This window comes from Corvus kubaryi, unplaced genomic scaffold (genome assembly GCF_017639235.1).
Source record: "Corvus kubaryi isolate FWS band 111438036 unplaced genomic scaffold, C.kubaryi_AGA036_p1.0 split1-131, whole genome shotgun sequence".
Taxonomy (NCBI): Eukaryota; Metazoa; Chordata; class Aves; order Passeriformes; family Corvidae; genus Corvus; species Corvus kubaryi.
In genome coordinates, this window is record NW_024582073.1 from 8,437,150 (window position 1) to 8,456,170 (window position 19,021).

The 19,021-nt window shown below is 40.5% G+C and overlaps 1 protein-coding gene across 18 annotated transcripts in view; it reads left to right on the forward strand.

Annotated features, from left to right (window-relative positions):
• Nucleotides 1-19,021, forward strand: part of APBB2 (amyloid beta precursor protein binding family B member 2) — a 170,444-nt gene that overhangs the window by 122,698 nt on the left and 28,725 nt on the right. For 15 of the 18 annotated variants that reach the window (XM_042053826.1, XM_042053824.1, XM_042053829.1 and 12 more), the window contains one exon: nt 1,741-1,868. In XM_042053826.1, coding sequence (XP_041909760.1) covers nt 1,741-1,868 — 128 coding nt within the window. Of the gene's footprint in view, nt 1-1,740; nt 1,869-17,844; nt 18,181-18,347; nt 18,455-19,021 lie in introns of those variants that run through there. The other 3 variants (XM_042053841.1, XM_042053840.1, XM_042053842.1) reach the window with 2 other exon arrangements.

Sequence of the window (19,021 nt, forward strand, 5' to 3'; positions counted from 1 at the left end):
CCCTGAGCATTGCAAGGATAATTTCCTGTGACTTATGTTGCTTATCTGCCCATTCTCCAATTTTTTTCCAGCTAATTTGGATTCAGTTTCATTATTCTAATCCCAGTGTATTTTGCATGATGAACAGATTTTACCTTCCTGTAATAATTTCCTTGTGGAACAAATATATAAGTAGAAAATGGGCCCAGAAAGCAATTTTTGTGACACTTGGTTGCATTCTTCACACAATTTGTTTACTGCTTCTGACCTCCAAGCAAATTTCTCCCTCTTTTTCTTTATGATGTTTCTTCTTCTGTCTGCCGCTAACAGCTCAGTGCTGCTGGTTTGCCCCAATATTTTTTTGCATGACTATCACAGCTACATCTGTTTCTGCTTCTCCAGGAGCAGCCTATATATCCAGCCTTGCATCTTGGCCACAGTTGTGCTTTTTCCATCAGGCAAAATATGCTTGTGTTGGCTTTGCACATACCAGGTGTCGCCTATCTCTCCCACATCCCTCTTGGTACTTGCACTGCCAGCTCTGTGTCACAGCTTCTCTTTGAATCCGTTAGGAGACCTGGGGTTGGGAGAGGAGATGAGCAGTGCCTGCCCCTTGCTGCCTTGCCTGCAAACAGTGGCAGAAAGCCCTGACAGAGTGACATGAATGTTCTTCTCACACAGACACAAAATTAGACATCATTAAGACTTGAGCCACTGTAACCAAGTGGGAAGAGGGTTTCTGTATCACTGAGGTAAAGAAAAAGGTCAGTTTTGAAACATTAGTCAGTAGGGATTCAGACCCTGTCCATTCTTTCTGTTTATGTATAGATTCTGGCACAAGAGAGGAAACAAATTACTCTATATTTAGCTGATAGCTTCCACCTTCTGATTGGCAGGGGCTTGTCTTACTGCTCAGCAATAGTTCCAGGATCATTTCTGTGGGATCTCGTGGTCTGCAGAATATATATACAGCCTCCAAGAAGAGGGATATTACATGTGATAGAAGAGGCAGCAGACCTATTGCAAATGCTATCAAGAAGAGGAAGATGAACATTTGTGAATTAGTATCAAAAGGAAAATTGTCTCTAAATTCATTTCCTATAAGAGAAAAAAGCATTATCCTTGTTCTTACATGCCAGAAGAACCAGGGAGAAGTCCTGCCTCCAGGATTCTACAGTCACTAGCAGAATTCACATTCAGGTCTTAGTGCTGGGTTTTCCCCTTTAATCTTTCTTCAAAGAGTATTCCATAAATCCTTTGACATGTACAAATTGCTGTCTGTTCCCATAATCCATTGGTTAAATTTTATGGAAACAAAATACTTTGAAGGGAGGAACCGTGCCTCAAAAGTACAGGTTTTAGTATATATTACTAATGTATACATTTAGTATACATTACATATATTATTATATGTAAGCTTTTAGTAGTAAGACAGATCATGACTTCTCATGTATTTGGAAGAATGTACTGAAAAAAAGATAAACACATAATTTGTTGAGTAACTCAGTAGTTTGGGTCTGAATGAGTTGCATTTAAAAGACATCAAAGATTTTTGTGATTGGGATTGTTTAAAAATATAGCAGCAAGATAACATCTTAGATCTTTTTCATACCAGAAGTATATGAACTTTTTTCATTGGCTCTTGGAACAAACCAAAACTTTGAGTAAAGATGAAGCTGAACAGCACAGATGTAACACCTTGAGCCCAGCCAGTTTGAGAGGGTGATGTACTGTGTAATTGTACTTTGTGTGGAATTGCAGGGCAAAGACATGTACCTTATACTGGAAAATGACATGCTGAACCTGATTGATCCCATGGACCGCACAGTTCTGCACTCGCAGCCCATCGTGAGCATCAGAGTCTGGGGCGTGGGGCGTGACAATGGTCGGTGAGTGTTTGCTCTCCTTGTCTGTCTTGACTTGGTGCTATTTCAGTCTGCTAATACACAGTACACGTAATTCTGTCCCAGGGGCCATGAGAAGGTGGGTAAATTCTTCTTTTTCTTGCTGGTGTTACTTTTTAAACTCTCTGCTTTTTGTAGTGTATCACTTACATGCTTTGTTAAACCTGCATTGAACAAGCCTTTCAGGTTAATTCAGTCAGGTGCATAAAACTGCAGGCGTAACATTGATTTGTTTCAGATATATGTAGTACTTCTTGGTATAAAAGCATGTTTTCAAATATGTCTCATAGTATGTTTCTCCTGGCTATGTGAAAGCATGCCTTCCTGCTGCTCCAAGTTAAATATACTGCCAATGCTCTAAATGTGTGCGTGTGTTTCTACCTTCTTGAGATATTTCATATGAAGGAGAAAAAAGTTGGATTGAGGGAAAAGTAATGGGTTTAAGCCATTACTATTACTTCTAGTTCTTGATGTAAGAAAATCCCCAAGGGTGTTGCAGAAAACTAAGGTTTGTCCCTGAAATGTGCCTGCCTGGGAGCTGAAGTTTTTCCTTGTGGTAGGGAGCAACCAGGAGTGTGTGCTAAAGGCCTTCCTGCCCTGGAAGCAGTCTTTCTTTAGGTTTCCTTCCTGACGGATCTTTTGGTAGCATTCTTGCTTCTCATGTAACGTTGCTGTGGAAACAGGGTTGTGAAAGTGACTTACTTGGAACAGGACAGTGAGCTGTCTCCCTGTCTGAATGAGCATTTTGATGTACCAAAAACATTGCCATTCACATCAAATAAGTCCAGGATCTTAGTATCCATCCTGACACAGGGATAGTAAGGATTGATTAACACTAGTAAGCTTTTTCTTTTTGTGTCCATGTTTGATAATGGTCAGGTAAGTCCTGCCTGACTGATACGGCTGTGATGGAGTAACCACATCAGTGGACAAGGGAAGGGTTGCACATGTCATTTATCTGGACTTCTAAAAGGCCTTTGACACACTCCCCCACTACATTCTTCTTTCTAAATTGGAGAGAGATGGATTTGATGAGTGGACTGTTAGATGGATATGAAAGTGGTTGGATAGTTCCAGAGGGTAGTGGTCAATTGTTCAGAGTGTCAAGGGACATCGGTGTCAAATGGTGGCCCTCAGGGGGTCTGTATTGGGACCAGTGTTAGTTAATATCTTCATTATGACATAGGTGAAGGTATCAAACACACCATCAGCAAATTTGCTGATGACACCAAGTTGAGTGGTGCAGTTGGCACTCCTGAAGGATGAGATGCCATCCAAAGGGACCTAGACAGGCTCAAGAAGTGGGCACATGGAAATCTCATGAGGTTTAACAAAACCAAGTACAGGGTGCTACATCTGGGTCAGTACAACCCCCAGTATCAACACAGGCTGGGGGTGAACACATCCAGAGCAGCCCTGCTGAGGAGGACTTGGGGTTGCTGGTGGGTGAGAGGCTGGACATGGCCCAGCCATGTGCACTCACAGCCCAGAAAGCCAAACATGTCCTGGGCTGCATCCAGAGCACCGTGGGCAGCAGGGCCAGGGAGGGGATTCTGCCCCTCTGCTCTGCTCTGGTGAGACCCCACCTGGAACCCTGCATCCAGCTCTGGGGTCCCAGCACAGGAAGGACATGGACCTGTTGGAGCAAGTCCAGAGGAGGCCACCAAGTTGATTAGAGGGATGGAGCACCTCTTGTACAAGGAAAGGCTGAGGGGACTGGAATTGTTTAGCCTGGAAAAGAGAAGGCTTAGAAGTGACCTAATTGTGTCCTTCCAGTACCTGAAGGGAACTTAGAAGAAAGATAGGGCGAGACTATTTGCAAGAGCATATAGTGACAGGTCAAGGGAGAATGGTTTCAAACTGAAAGAGGGCAGGTTTCTCAGGAAGAAATTCCTTACTGTGAGGGTGGTGAGGCACTGGAACAGGTTGCCCAGAGAAGCTGTGGATGCCCCATCCCTGGAAGGGTTCAAGGCCAGTTGGATGGGGCTCTGAACAACCTGGTCTAGTGGGAGGTGTTCCTGCCTATGGCAGGGGAGTTGGAACTAGGTGATCTTTGAGGTCACTTCCAACCTAAGCCATTCTATGATTGTCAAGATATTTGCAATAGTAGGGGTTTGGGGGTTTCTGTCTCTAATTTTTGATGGGAAATGTAATTTCAAATCTGAAAAATCTTTCCCAGTAAAAGATTTTAAAGGTAAAAAACAAGTCTCTGATTATCAATGGCTAAATTTCCAAAAGGAAAGGTGACTAATTTTTCAGGTGACTAAAGGTTTCTAATTTTTTTACTTTGATAAATGACTGATTGTTGACTGGGCATGGGTTAACTGTTTTTCACTTCCATTGGTACAGATTTTTGAGAGATCTAAGAGGGACAAATCCAGTTTGAAATGCTGGGAAGTAAAAAGGTTCTAACGTATAATGAATAAACCATTAGGGTGCTTTGTATGCATTAGAAAATGGGTGCATTACACATTTCCCTTCAAGTCAGTTTTTGTAGTACTTTGCCTTGGTCAGAAAATAAATAGAGCATTTTAAGGGTCACCTAAATGTGATGCAGCTTTACCAAGTAAAGGATGTCAGGTTTGATTTTCATTAATTTTTTTAAAATCATTTACAGTTCTTTTCCCAAATGCTTACATTTCTTTGTAAAATAAAATAATTCCATTATGTTCTTCATAAAATAAGATAATTAATCATATTTCTTCAGGCTGGGTACCTGCTTTTCCTAAAGAAAGAACCTAGTCATGGATGTTTTTAGGAAACATTTAAGAGAAATGTACCTTTTGCAATCATGTGGCACCAATAATGTTATATGCTTTTGGTGAAATGTACCAGGGATGAGAGGCAATAGCAGACTTTCCTAGATGAATATAAGCCCTTTCTGACCTGCTGTGGTATGCCACAACATTTACTAAAAGCTATGTGCAAGACGTAGGAAATCTCTGATCCCACTCCTGCCCTTTTTCATGCCATATCTGGGGGCCAAAGATGAATTCCAGCTCTGCAGAGACTTCTGCAGAAACTTGTTAGGGACCGAGTCTGGAGAGCTGGCTGGATAAACGACACGTACACTGATACGATTAAGCATCGTTCTCCCTTTATTGTTCAACTATGCCAATTTATATCTACTTTTGCAAAGATTCACCCCCAGTCCCTCTAGATGGCCTCTAATCCACAGGGGAGCCGTCCAGTGTATACCTTGCCAAGGACTCTCAGGGCTGCCTGCAGCCAGGTGCTTTCCAGGCCTGCCTGCAGCCAGGGGCCTGTTCAGGGGCTTTTCCTCAGCAACCCTGGGTTGTCCAATCTTTCCAGGGGTATCATATGCCCTTGTTCCATAAGGAATCCCTCTACAGAAACTCATGTCTCTATTAAGAAAAAATGTTTAGTTATGGAATATGTGGGAGAAGTACAGGTCCAATTTAAAAAATACAAGCAACAAGAATCCCTCAAACCCAGTTTTTCCTTTTGGTCATAAAAAGTAGCAGCTTTCTCAGCTGTTTTCCTGAATATATGTGGCATTGACAATACAGAGAAACTGGAAGAGGAAATAAACGAATTTTTTCTTCTACTGTCGGAAGTGGGAGTGGGCCTTTCTGTGTTCAAAGTGAACACTTCTTGTTTCTAGAGAGCATGACTTCTCTTGACCAGTTGCTGTAAGGAACAGCAAAAAACTGTCTATTAAAATTTAATACCTAAACACAAAGTCAAAACCAGTTTTAATATCTCATTTGCTGGCACACAAATGTTCTTAGCCACTTTTATTGGAATTTGGGGTTTTTTCATCATAAGAAATTTTATTTCAGAACTTTCCTATTCATAGCCATTTGTAAGAATTTTGATAGGTGCTTCTACAGAAATTTTGTGTCCAGAATGACTTTCAGGACCGGAGCCCACTCTTTTTGAAATTTAATTTGTTTAATGTTTTAATGACACATTTTAAAAAATAAGATTGTGGGAAAAGCAGTGTAGCCATTATTTGCAAGTAAACTCAGACTGCATGTGGTGTTAAATAGCAGAAGATCAAAACAACAAGCAGAAAGAACAAACTTATGACTGCATAATCAGATGTACAATCTGTTTAGGGTGTAGAGATGTTCAGTGTAGGAAACATGCTTTGAGAGTTAGCATAAAAAATGTAGCATTTGCTGAAGAAGCACCAACACAGAAGAAAAAAGCATTTGGTGACAGGAGAACACAAGCTGAGAAAACTGTATTGTTGAGCTGGAAATTGCAGTGCAACTCTTTTCATGAATACATTAGCACACAGTCCTTGGGGTCATCCTGGTAAAATCACCTGTTGCTACTGAAGTGAGAAATACCAAAGCTATTCACTAACTGCAAAAGCAACTTTCCCTGATTATGAGTTTGCCATACCCAGGAAAAAGGTATCACAAAAAGGGATCACATTGCTGCTTAGGTGGGATAAGTGTTCATGAAGTTGATGAAATGCCAGTTTCTGGTAGGAAATTCTTCCAGAAGTTGTTGCACATGAATTTCATTAATTAGCTATATCTTCTAGTCCAAGAACCTGTATAATAAAACATACTGGGGTTTTTTGTGAAAGGTAGTATTTCAATTATAAAATACTGTAGAAATGTATATTTCCCTGTATTTTGACCTATTCGAACCCCAAAATGGTCTGCGGGCCCTCCTTTTAACTCTTTTGCTTGTAATAATTTATTTGGGTAGTTTCTGCTTTGGAAGATGAAGAGATTTTCTAATGACACATGAGCAGATGATTTTCTAAGCTCTGCCATAATGAAAGATTGATGAAATACAGAGATCTGCTGATGAAAGTTTAATCTGAGGATGTGGCTGCTAACTCACCTCAGGCAGAAGTGTCTTCCAGGAGACTGTAATTACTCTCTCCATACTTTAAACTATTATCCTGATCTTTGGAGTTTCTTATTTAACAATCCTGGGGTAAGCAAAGGCTTCCTTGTTTGGTTAACTTGGGTTGTGCAGTGATTTTGTGTTTCATCCCTTGTTTTCAATTGATCAGTCAGTAAAATATATTTAATTTTAAAAGTGCTGGATTGCCTTCATAAGATCATGAACAAAAGCAGATTCCCAGAAACTGGTGGGTATGCATGTATGTATATGTACACTGAGCTCCTATGTTTGACATGTATATATGGGCATTAAAGGAAAAGAAATGTACTGTATATGTGCAACCCTTTGGCAGACTTGGTTTCTTAGGTGATACCTTGTGATTTTTAGAAGGAAAAACCACCTTCTTTTGTACAGTCTTCCTCTCCTGCTGTAGTGAAAACAGTCATGATGATTCATTTAGAGTTATTTGTAAATAAGAATAGTCCTTGCAGTTGCATAAATAGTTCGACTTCAAGATCAGTAAGGTCATTGTCACATGGAGGTGTCACAGGTGTATCAGTGAAAAATTGTCAGTGCTGTGTTTGCTTCTTAACAAGCCATACATGCCATGTTTTTTCCCTCGTTGTTAAAGGCAGGTTTACAGCCTCAGCCTACTGAGGCTATAAAAGGGCTGTTCTTTTCACTTGCAAGCTGCACGACTGTACATTAATCATTCCTCAGGTTGGGTTTTGTCTCTCCTCCTGGACTGCTGGTGCATGCCCTTTGCTTTCTGAGCAGCTCACTAACAAGGAAGAGAGAAAAGGCAATAGCCCATCAGTTTTGTAAATGAGATTCCGTTAGCGCATTTCCCTGAATCCTCCTTTATTTTCATTGCTCTTCCACCAGTCCAAAGCCCACCTCAAGTTTTAAAAAATCCACAGGACTTCAATTGCCTGAAAGATCAGTTTCTTCTCTCCTTCATACTACAGCAGTATATCCAGCTGAAATACTCTGGTTAGCTGGCAAGGAGGGCTGCTGGTGAATTCAGGAGACAGCTTTGATGGGACTGAATATGGAACTGGATGGAGTAGGCACCTGGTGTGTTGGACATAGCACATAGCATGTCTTTTCATCCACTAGCTTTGTCACCACATACAGCAGGTTTGTTTTTGGTGTGTAGCTTGTGTGTTTTCCTGACAGGTGAAGGAGGGAGCCTGGTTGCTTTTGCTTCTTAAGTGAAGGGAGAGGCCTATTCTCTGATATTAGGGTTTTCTGACCACAGACACTCTTACTGGATGATGTGAATGTATTGTGCTCCTTCCTCTGCCCTAATAATGCCCATTTTATCAGGTGGGGATGGTGAGGATCCCTTCATCTGTGTGGATGTCCATTGTCCTACTTCTCTGAACTGCTGCTGGTTTTCTGCTGCCTAGACATAGAAATAAAATGAAGCTGAGATTCAAAAAGGAGAGAAAGTCAGACAGGACCTTGAAGAAAGTAGAACAATGGATGCACCAAAGATGAGGCTCAAGCTGCCTCAGAAAGGGAGAGCAGACAACTAAATGAATAGATGCCCCAGGTCAGATGGACATAATCCTCTAAGGCTGAAAGAGAAGAAAGTCCTAATAACAATACGAATTATCTGAGCTCTGTTATCTCAGGGGCTTTTAGGACAAGAGAAAACTATTAGGGTGATATAAGTGAGAAAAATGGGACAAATCTGTGAAAAATGAGGAAGAAATGATGTAAAGTTATGGCTCAAGTTCCTCAGAATATGGGGGATTAAAAATAGTATGCTGTCTTGCTTTTCCCATGGTTAACAAGAATGTCCGGGTTTCAGAGGTGTTTTACACCTGAGCTGTCCACTGACTTCAGTCAGTGCACATTGTGTCTTTGAAAATCAAGTGTCTAAATTCAGATTTAGTAACCTTTCTCTGGACATCTAGAACTGGAAAATTTCAGTTGAGTTAACAGCAGGTTAAATATTTTCTTTTTAGTTTTGAGTGTGTGTCCAGCTAAGAGGGGTAAGGACATATCTGACTGAAAACTGCTTTGTTAGAGGATGGAAAAGGGGTGTGTTGGGGAGTGTGGGAGCTGTGGTGCAAGTCAACTGCCTGTCTGATGTCACTCTGTATTTAATAGCTGAGACTCTACTTACAGATATTACCTGGGTTGTGCATGTCTATCACATGGACATGAGACTTTAGGAGGGAAACCTGTCCTTAATTAGACAAATAAAAGCTAAAGCAAATGAAGACAATAAATACCATTTTAGTATGTCTGGGATATCCTTTTTTGTCTGTAATTTATCATTCATCTTTTCTGAAAATATTTTGTGTACAAGCAACACAACAGCTTCAGTGATGCATTGTGGCTTCTAGCTGCATCATTCAAGGAGGTGTTTAAGCTTTCTTGGATTGCCTTCCCTTTGAGGTGATGATTGAATGTGCTCTGAGTCTTTCTTCAATTCTATGAGAGAAGCTTATCAAACTGCACAAGATAATGAATAATAAACTTTCTCTTCTGCATTAGCAACATGGTCAAGAAAAGCAGAAAATAAAATAAATTAAAACTGAAATGGTGTTCGCACCTGCTCTTCTGAAAAGATAACACCTCTCAAAGAATGTGTAATTTCAGCTGAGCTCTTCAATCTCTGAAACACCATTAATCAATATTGCCTATTCCCTTCGGTCCCCGTAACCTTGGAATAAGGACAAAACATACTGTAAGGAATCACATAAATAGGGCATAGGTGAAGGATTACACTGGAGGAAAAGGATTTTAGTGGCTTTTCTGACCTATCTTCTTAGCTGGGTTTTTACAGTTATCTTTTGCTTTTTCTTCTTCCCTAAGCCAGCTGCACTTGAAGATTCTTTTCTCTTTTCTTATGTTTTGGTAGCATTTTCCCTTCTCACTAAGAAATAGTTTAGGTGGTTATTTATGCAAAACTTCCATTTATATCCATAAGTTCTGACATTATTGTTTGGAAGTGCAGTGTGTTCTAGGAGGGAGTAATGGAACAGTACAGCTGTGAAAGGGGGAATCCAGTCAGGCTTACAGAATTAATGTGTTTTCAAGCAAACATGGTTAAGTGGGTGCAAAAAGCTGCGTGTGTGCATTCATACTTTGATTCATTAAATGGTTTATTTTAGCTTCAGGATTTAACATGAAAGACATGGTAGACTGAAGATGCATTGAAATAGGCTGGTATTAACTTGAAATATTACATAATTTGAAGCACCTGTAGTTTTGCACCAATGGTTTTCTATTGCTGGTGGCTTCAACTGTGTTGGGGCAGCATCCCTCTATCCTTTCTGAGTAATGTCACTAATGACATGAAAAATTATTACATAGAAACACAGAATCAGTTTGGTTGGAAAAGATCTCTGAGATCATTGAGTCCAACCTGTGACCAATCACCACCTTGTCAACCAGACCCTGGTACCAAGTGCCACATCCAGTCTTTCTTGAACACCTCCAGGGATGGTGACCCCACCGCCTCTCTGGGCAGCCCATTCCAATGTCTAGTCACTCTTTCTGGGAAGAAATTCCTCCTGATCTCCAACCTGAACCTTTTAAAGTAACACGTGAAATTACTCAACTGTAAAAGTTTCAGTTAAGACAAATGATATGGCTAGACATGGACTACAACTAACCACTGCAATATAGTCAGGTTGTCTCAATAAATAAGATGGCATATTGACTGAGTCCCTGGCTTAAAGCCTTTAGACAAATTTGTGCTAGAAAATCTCCACACATTCCCCGTTATTACAGCTGTTAAACTCTAACACTCTGGGATGCTGCTAGGGTAATTTGTGAATTTAAGTGGCTATCACAGAGGTCCCTCAAGAGCAGCTGAGCTGCCTGTGAAAGTGTCTGTGGCTCAGGAGAGCTACTGACTGCCAGTTTGGGGTGGAAATCTCATGAGTTCTTCTACTGTTCTTTTCACTGTATGTTAATCAAGCAGATGCTGTGTCCAGACTGGATTTCTGTAAGTAACTGCTGCTTCAACTCCATGGCAAAACAGTGAGGCAAGTGATGCAAAAAACAGCTGCTGTCCAGCTCTGTAGCTCTCAACAGAAATCATCCATCTTACTCCCAGACTCTCTACAAACCTCCTGGATTTCAACACCTAGTTAAGAAGCTTTGATCTTACTTCACAGTCAAAGATGGTTTAACTTACCTTGTTTGCTTTGTGTGGTCATCACTTGGGTGCACACACCTTCTGTTGATTCCTCTCCAAGGAGGCTGCACAAACAAAAAATAGCATCTTCCTTCCCAAACCAGTTGGAGTCAATTGAAGGTGCCTTCCTTTCATTCACCCCCTTTATCTTCAGCAGTGCTGAAGTTACTCTTAATTACACATTTCTCAGGGGCCATATCAATGTAGGGACTGTGTATAGAGGGAGCCACCTATGGCTGTCAAATAATTGAATAATGCTTTTCTTAAAAATGAAACTAAACCAAAAAAACCCCAATAGCAACTTCACTGTATTCTTTCGTTCTCATCTCAAGGCCTTTTTTAGTCTAAGGTCTCTGTACCAGATGAGAGAAAACCAAATTAGTCCACTAGTGATTTCACTTTGTTATCTAATGTATATTGAAGCTGTTCAGTTAGTACTAAGGTCGACATATAAAAAACGTTCTGAGGAGAAAAGCCACAGAGAGCATAGGCCATTGAAGAAAAGAACAGTGTTTTAAGAAAAATTGTGCTAAGAATACTTACTAACACCTTGCTGGCTTAAAGTTCCCTAAAGCTCTCTGCAACTTTGATTATAGCATGTTTGTATGAGCAGTAAAAGACTTCTCTGTTGTGGGGTGGTTCACTTGAAAATGTCAACCTTTTGGAAGACATGTAATTACTTTGCTTATTGTTTTCTGTTGTAAGCAAAACTTTGACTTCCTAAAAATTGTTACTAGGCAAATAATTTCTGAAAAAGTAACTGAGAGGAAAAAATATTTTGTGCAGTAGAAAGTATTTCATTCAATTATCTCACTGTTATGCTAGTTAATGAAATATGAGACATTCACAACTTTCTAATGTAGCAAATTAAAAAGCAAAAGTACAGACAGAAAGTGACCTGTGTAGCTCTTCTTCCTATCCAAACAGCTTATGCCAGTATTGTACTGGTGAGTTAGAGAGAGGGGTAGGATATCTATATACACCTTTTCTGTGTAAATATTTATATCCATCTACATAAAAACACTTTTGATGTTTGCATGAGTGTTTTCCTGATATGAAGAGAACTTGTGACATGCCTACATATTTGTAGACCACTGAATGTCTTCTGGCATTTGCTATATGCAATAGTAAAAGGAGGTACAGACTTCGTCCTGTGTCTCTCTCTAAGCACAGTCGCAAACTTGACTACCCGCACTTATATAATAATTTGAAGTGTGCCTCTAAGACACAAGAGGATGCTCTTGCTATCAATTTACCACTTCAATTATTTGTGTCACATCTGCTTCTAGATGCTTTTTCACATTCACTGCTAGCTGATTGCAATTCAAATATTTATATGCAGCGCATTTTTATGTAAATCATAGCATATACTGTCTTGTCCATTCCATGTATTTAGAAAGCATTTTCACCTCAGGATTTTAATTCTGAGAATAGTATTTTGGCTTCTTTCCTAACACTGGCTCCACCAGGGAAAAGGGCCTTTGTCAGTGGTATTCAGCACAATTTGGCCTCTGGCAATGGAGATAGATTGTCTGCTGAAGCCTCTTTGATATGTGCAGATTGATTAGCAGAAATTTAAACACTAATTTGAGCAAATGAAAAGATTTTTGACAACAGATAATTCAAGTGTCTTAAACATTTAGGGATGTATTTACTGACTCACTTGTTTTTGTACTTAGAAATTGTTAAATTAACATCTGTATTTTTTTTAAGAAATTTGTGCTTAGTGACATTGAAAAAACTGTGGTCAGTATCTTCAGACAAATTCTATTTTATCTTAATCCCATGCAAAATATTTCAGTTTGTAACATCTGAATGATGCATTAAACATAGAATTCAATTATCTCTGAAATTTCAATATTTTATTGCTTGAAATTCCCCTCTCCCCACCTTGATTAATTTCAAAGTTGGCTGGATGTACACTTGTGCCCCCTGAGTTGGACCAAATTCCCCTTGTAACTGATGGGAAGTTTTTTATTAGGTTCACCATGAGTTGAGTTAGTCCATAACGTACAGAGGTGGACCTCAAAAACCTGAATACTGCTCAGCAAAATCAAGGTAGTAACTCTGGGGGCATCAGGATGGTGTAAATGTTATTTCTTTACCAGGACTAAGGTTCTCGTACAAGAACAAAACAGCAGGAGGAAAAGTAAGGAGCCTAGTACAGATTTTAAAAGAGTATGAAAGAGTTAAAGGTCTGCAAGGTGGCTGCCTTCAGTATTTGACCTAGTATTCTCTTGATCCCATGTTTAACATCAGTGAAGTGAGTTTTTCCACTTCAGACAAGAACCTGTGAAAGTGAGCTTGTCTGTGTTCTGGGATACCTCATACTGATGCAGCAGTGTTTGTAAGGATGCTGTATTTGTCAACAAGATGCAGAAAGAGGTGCTGTAGATTACTTCCAGAATTATTTTTCAGTAGCTCAGACTGGAAGGGCCCACCTGGGTCCTTATGGCAGACAATCTCAGAGCAATGAAAGTGCTTCCTTTGGCAAGCTATCACAGGTGTAGTTCAGGTTGCTGAGGCTGTATTGAACTGCATTTGCTTTGCAGTTGTGTTTCATCAGTCTTTCTTCTTTGATTAAGAAGTTTATTTTCTGCCCGTTCCTTTTTTGCAGTGTCTGAAGAACCTAAAGAAACTTCATATGTGTATTTCCAACAATGTAGATATGTGTTTAAGATTAATAGTACCCACACCCACAAGAAAATAAATTACTAAGGAAGATTCCTTTTTTTTTCTTTTGTATTTGAAAGACAGTTGTGTATATTTATTTAGGAAAATAGCTTTTCATCTCTGCTCTTACTCAGCCACCATCAGGAACATAATGAGGTGAATTAGACAAAGCAAACTGAGCAATTGTTCTTGCCCTCTGTTCATTTATGAACTACATACATGGCTTCAAGGGCCTAACTGTTAAAAAAACAAACAAAGCTCTTCTGGACTATTGCCCACTCAGGCATTCATAAATGCTATATTCATTTTTTCACTTTGGAGTCTTTAGGATTCAAGATAGTATTTCAAATTTTCTTTATCCATCCATGGATTTTGGAAACTCATTTTGTGATATGTATGGAGATTCTCATATACCTGTCTGATTTCAGGATTTAAAACTTCTGAAATGTTTCCTCACTTGCCTCTCACCTTCTCTTCTCTCTTTTTGAACATAATAGGAAATTTCAGATAAATTAGAAGATTGGCACTGCTGTTACAGCTTGACAATTTGTGGTGGAAGTAGATGATCACAATGACGGGAGGTTTTAAGCTTCTGGGTTGTTAAAGACTGAACAATATTGTTGTGCTCTGAGTTTTGCAAAAAGAATTTTTTGCTTCCTGGAAATGCCAAAATGTTTTGTGTCAGGGATGGGATGAATGCTTCAGAATAGCAAAAGGCAGGGCTAGTTTGGGAAGCATTTGTTTATGTTCCTGTAGGGCAGAAGTGGAGCTTTTGAGTGCTGTGGGAGTGTGAGCTGGGATACAAACCTGCTCCTGCTTTTACCTCAAGTGTAGGACTGCAAGTGTACAGCTGTGAGCCAGCAGTATGAGTGCAGCTGCTAGGACTGACTAAAATACATTCTTGGCTTCACAACATAAATATGTTGCTATAATATCATTTTCCTTTTGCTCAAACTGAAACAAACTGCAACCTGAAGTCAAGTTCCATACTCATAAACACATTTTCTTTTTTCCTCAAAATTTTGTGTAAGTGAAACCCTTGGATCCAGTCCTTGCACATGCTCAGAGTGAGTATGAGGATCTCAGTTGCTGATAGTGTTTTTGTTTCTTCAGCCCATCTATAGCTCTGCCAGTATGGGCTGTGTGTGATGGGATACTTGGGATTTCCCTCTGAGATGCAGCTTCTGGCCATGCAATGCAAATATTTGATCAGTCTGGGGAGAACATGATCCCACCCCTGTGTCTAGAGGATAAGCTAATTTCACTTACTCACTGTGCCCTGCTGTTCACTGGCAGTTTAACCAGACAATTGGGCACATCACTGCTACCAAGTGCATGGAGATCTCCCCAGATTCTTTATGGTGTTAAATACCCATTCTCTCATTATGAGCTTGGCTGAACCTCGCAGCAGCTTGGGAAATAGACCCCAGCTGTGGGCTCGTGAGAGGGCAGCACATGATAGCTGGAAGAGCCTAGAGCAACACAGGGGTTATTTATACACCAGGCATGCCCCAAAACACCCCTTCTACCTTGATTTGGCACTTTTGGCAGTGCAGGAGTTGAATTTGTCATGAGCTGAGAGCTCTCCTGGGCAGTTTTCACCTTGCCAGGGCTGGTTGCTTGTGATGTTTTTGTCAGTGTAAATTTGACCCATTACTTGCTGCAAGCTTATTTCTTTTGCAGCCTGCAGGTAAATTGCAGTACAAAGGTCCTTCCTGCCAAGGCATTTGGCTGTAAGTTCACAGTGCCTGGCTGGCAGTGGGAAATGGGACTCTGCGTGGTGTTTGTCCTGGAAATTTTTTCACTGTGTTTTTGGTAGCAGTTGTTGCTAGGGAGAGCTTGTCAGCCAAACCTGGCAGCCAGTGCAGAGTTCTGTGACTTCCAGACTGGTCTCAAAGCTTACTGATGATTATTCTTTACAACACAGTTCATGAAAGAAGGCTTCTGTGTGAGTTTCACCTTTCATTTTCAGAATAAAGGTATTTGGCCAAGTAAAGTGGAAGAAATCAGAAATCGGACACCACCACCATTACCCCAAAGCCTATACCTAAAATTTTTAATGCATGTTTGAATTCACATTTTTTGGGTGTGATTGAGAATTGGTAAAGCTAAGTTTTGCCACAACAACACAGTTTAGTTACTAAGCAAATTGTTTGTTCACAAATGGGAAGAGATTTGGCCCAGGTTGTTTTTCATTTTCAGAAACTGCCTGCTGGTCAAGCCCTGGGAGATTTTCCTATATCTGGTGGCAGAGGTAAATCTGTTGCTCTTTTCATGCGTAGTAACTAGAAGCAACAAACCTGGAGGAACATAGGGTGTGGGGCAAGGGAAGATGAAATGCTGAAACCAGGGCAAGTTATTCCTTGAAACATGTTTGTATCTAGCCATGTAATTACTGACAGGTGCACAGGCAGTAAGTGTGGCATCTAAAAAAATATCAAAACCAACACAGGATTAGAATTTAACCCCAGTTCACTTTTTGAAAAGCCAACTAATAACTTGAAAACTGGGATTTAGTTTTAATTATACTTTTTTTACAGATTTATTAAGTTTGCTGAATCTTTTCCTTTCTTCATTCTGAAGGAGGATCAGAGAAGAGCAGTTCTCTCCCACAAACTGTTCCAGCATATTAAAATGGCAAAATCTGGCTTCTCTCCTTAGAAGCCTTTTAAGTAGAAGTCTGACATTGTTCCCACGAGTGCTGTTGTTTGGCCGGCTGGAAGGCTACCCTATCCTCTTGTGTTCTACCTACCAAGACTGAAAGAGGACAATAGCAATGGAAAGGGTTGTCATAATAGTTAATAGTTATCAAATTATTGTGTCCTCTTTTTCAAATGTAAAGAATTTACATTGAATGCATATTGGAACCTAGATTATAAATTTAATGCATTTATATTTTACTGCATTAACCAGTTTCAGGTGCCACTTTGTCCATAAAATGCCCCTTTCTTTCCCCACAAGTGAATTCCACATTTGTGCCAAGACTTTTGAGATTACATGGACAGTGCAAAAATTATTACATGGCCTTAAATTCTTCTTAACACTGGGCATTCAGCACATCCAAGGAGGAGCTGGAGCTATTTTATCTTAGGCAGCATCAACAGATTTGTTTATTAAATTCCCTCCTATTACTCCCTGGAAATCAGTGGAAAGCTTTTGAGATGGCAGAGGTTGTTGCTTGAGCATAACTGGTCCTGCCAAACGTTGTTGATGATAAGCAGGAGGAAATGAAGGAAGGAAGGAATCTGACTAGACTCTCAGGGTATATTTAGGTGGTGAAAAAAACATCCTGCTCCTTATGCATCTGTGTGGCTGAAAGAAGTGACTGCCAGAAAATTGTCCTTAACTGCTTTTCACCGTCTCAGCTCTGCTGGTGGAAATATCCATGGTCATGTTCCTTGCTCTACTTTCACTTAGATTGAGCTCAGATAATTTTAAGAGACTTCTTGGTGGGCATTTTCATGTTGGCTCATTTTCCTTGGAGAGGACAGGTGTGATCCCACAGACAGCTCTGCTGGCACATTTGAAGGAGAATTTCCCTTGGATGGAGAAGAGTGACTTGCAGGGTGGTGACCCATGTCCTTGCAAACTTGGGTTGTTCCTTGGTCAGAGTTTGCTTTCCCCCAGTCTTCCCCCTGCACTGAGGAGGAGTGATGTGCAATGCTGCAGGTTAGCTGTGAAAGCTGAATAACCTGGAATGTGGTTTAAGCCCTGATGCGTTTTAAGTGCAGTCCCTGCCAGAAGCAGCTCTTTGTTACTGATTGAGCACATTTGCTGGGGAGTTTTGCCAGATAAAAACTAGAGCTCCAGGACCATTGTGTTTACTGTAACCTTTAGTGCAAGCAACACCTCTAAATTGGATTTACTATTACTGCATGTGGCAGTTCTGGAAAATCAAATTATTTGGCGTGCTTGTTTGTGCTCAAGGATAAATCTCACTTCTAGTATAAACAGATGTACTTTCATTGAAGTAAATGCAGTTGTTAGTTGTGTCTGAATTTTTAAATTTAGCTGTAAATCTTTGTTGCCTTTTTCAAGAGAGTTTCTTTCTATGTTGCATTCAGTACAGAGCTACGTTGTGAATGCTTTGCAGAGGTTTTGGAAAATTGAGAGGGGCAGACTCCCTGTGCACTTCAGCTTTCCCCAAAAGATTACTTCTGTCACAAAAGATTAATCTTTGAAGTTTACTGGCTAGAAACACAATGCGTAGCAGTGAAGATTCGTTAGCGGGGGAGGAGAGACATCTCTTCTGCGGGTCAGAGCGCAGGGAGCGCGCAAATGGTAGAGGGGATGGGAAGGGAGGCAAAGACACACCCCTGACGGAGCGGGCCTGCCGGGGAGAAGCACCCACTCGCTCACAGCTGGAGCCGGCAAACACAAGCATGCACAGTCCGTGAGGAGAGTGGGAGCTGACATGATGTGCTTCAGTTCGATGCAAAATGAATGAGCTGCTGTTCTCAGGGGTATTTGGCCCCCGTCGTTGAAGTACAAATACACGGCTGCATCAAGTGCACTTGCATCATCTGATGGCTAGATACACACTAACGGAGACGGGGACCAGTCAGCATTGACTTGGGTGTTTGTGTATGACGTGCTTGGCATTTAATTCCTGCTTGCTGCAACAAAAAGGTAAGAAACTTAAGAAGTGACCAAAAAAACCCCTCAGCCCTTCCCCCTTTCACCCCCACCCCCCCACAACAGTTTTGGATTGGTGTAGCCTTTGTCTCGAGCTGTATTTTCAAAGCTATGGTCTATTAGTCTAAAGCTACTGTGTGGATGCCTGCAAGGCAAATTACAGCTCCTAGTGTGACAAAGGCAAGTCAGATTTCTTTTCTCTAAGAGCTGACACTTAACAACCTTCAGGAGAGCACTGTAGCAGAAATGCTGGACTGTGTGCTGAGCAGTAAGTATTTGATGCTGTTCTCCCTCTCCTTTATCCCTTCAGATGTTGTCATTTGAGCAATAAGCTAACTAATGGATCCTGATGATTAATAGGTTTGGGAGACTATGTTCAGCTCAGATTTACATTTCCTAAACTGGCTGTGGTTACTGACTGCATACTGACCAGCCTGATTCTGTAGAGGCTGATCATAATTTGGTTTTACTTGTAATGCCATGTTAATGGATGAAAAGATGCTGTAGTTAAGAACAGCAGAAACCTCATTTGCTAAAGCAAAGAAAGCTCTGTGTGTTTTCCCTCCCAACACACACCACCTGTATAATTATTTATGTCTAATTCCCAGCTAACTTCTAGCTAGACAGTCTGGGCTTTCTTCTTTCAGCCCATAATTTACCATGGAGATTGAACAATCTGTGTAAATCTTTGAAAGATGTGAACATGTTTAATGGCAAAAGTATTGCACTATATGTGGGTATACATGCATGTTACAATATATTTAGTTGAAGTGAAATGGTTAGCAGCTCTTTTGACAGAAGAAGAAACTTCATGATTAAATGTAGTCTATTGCCT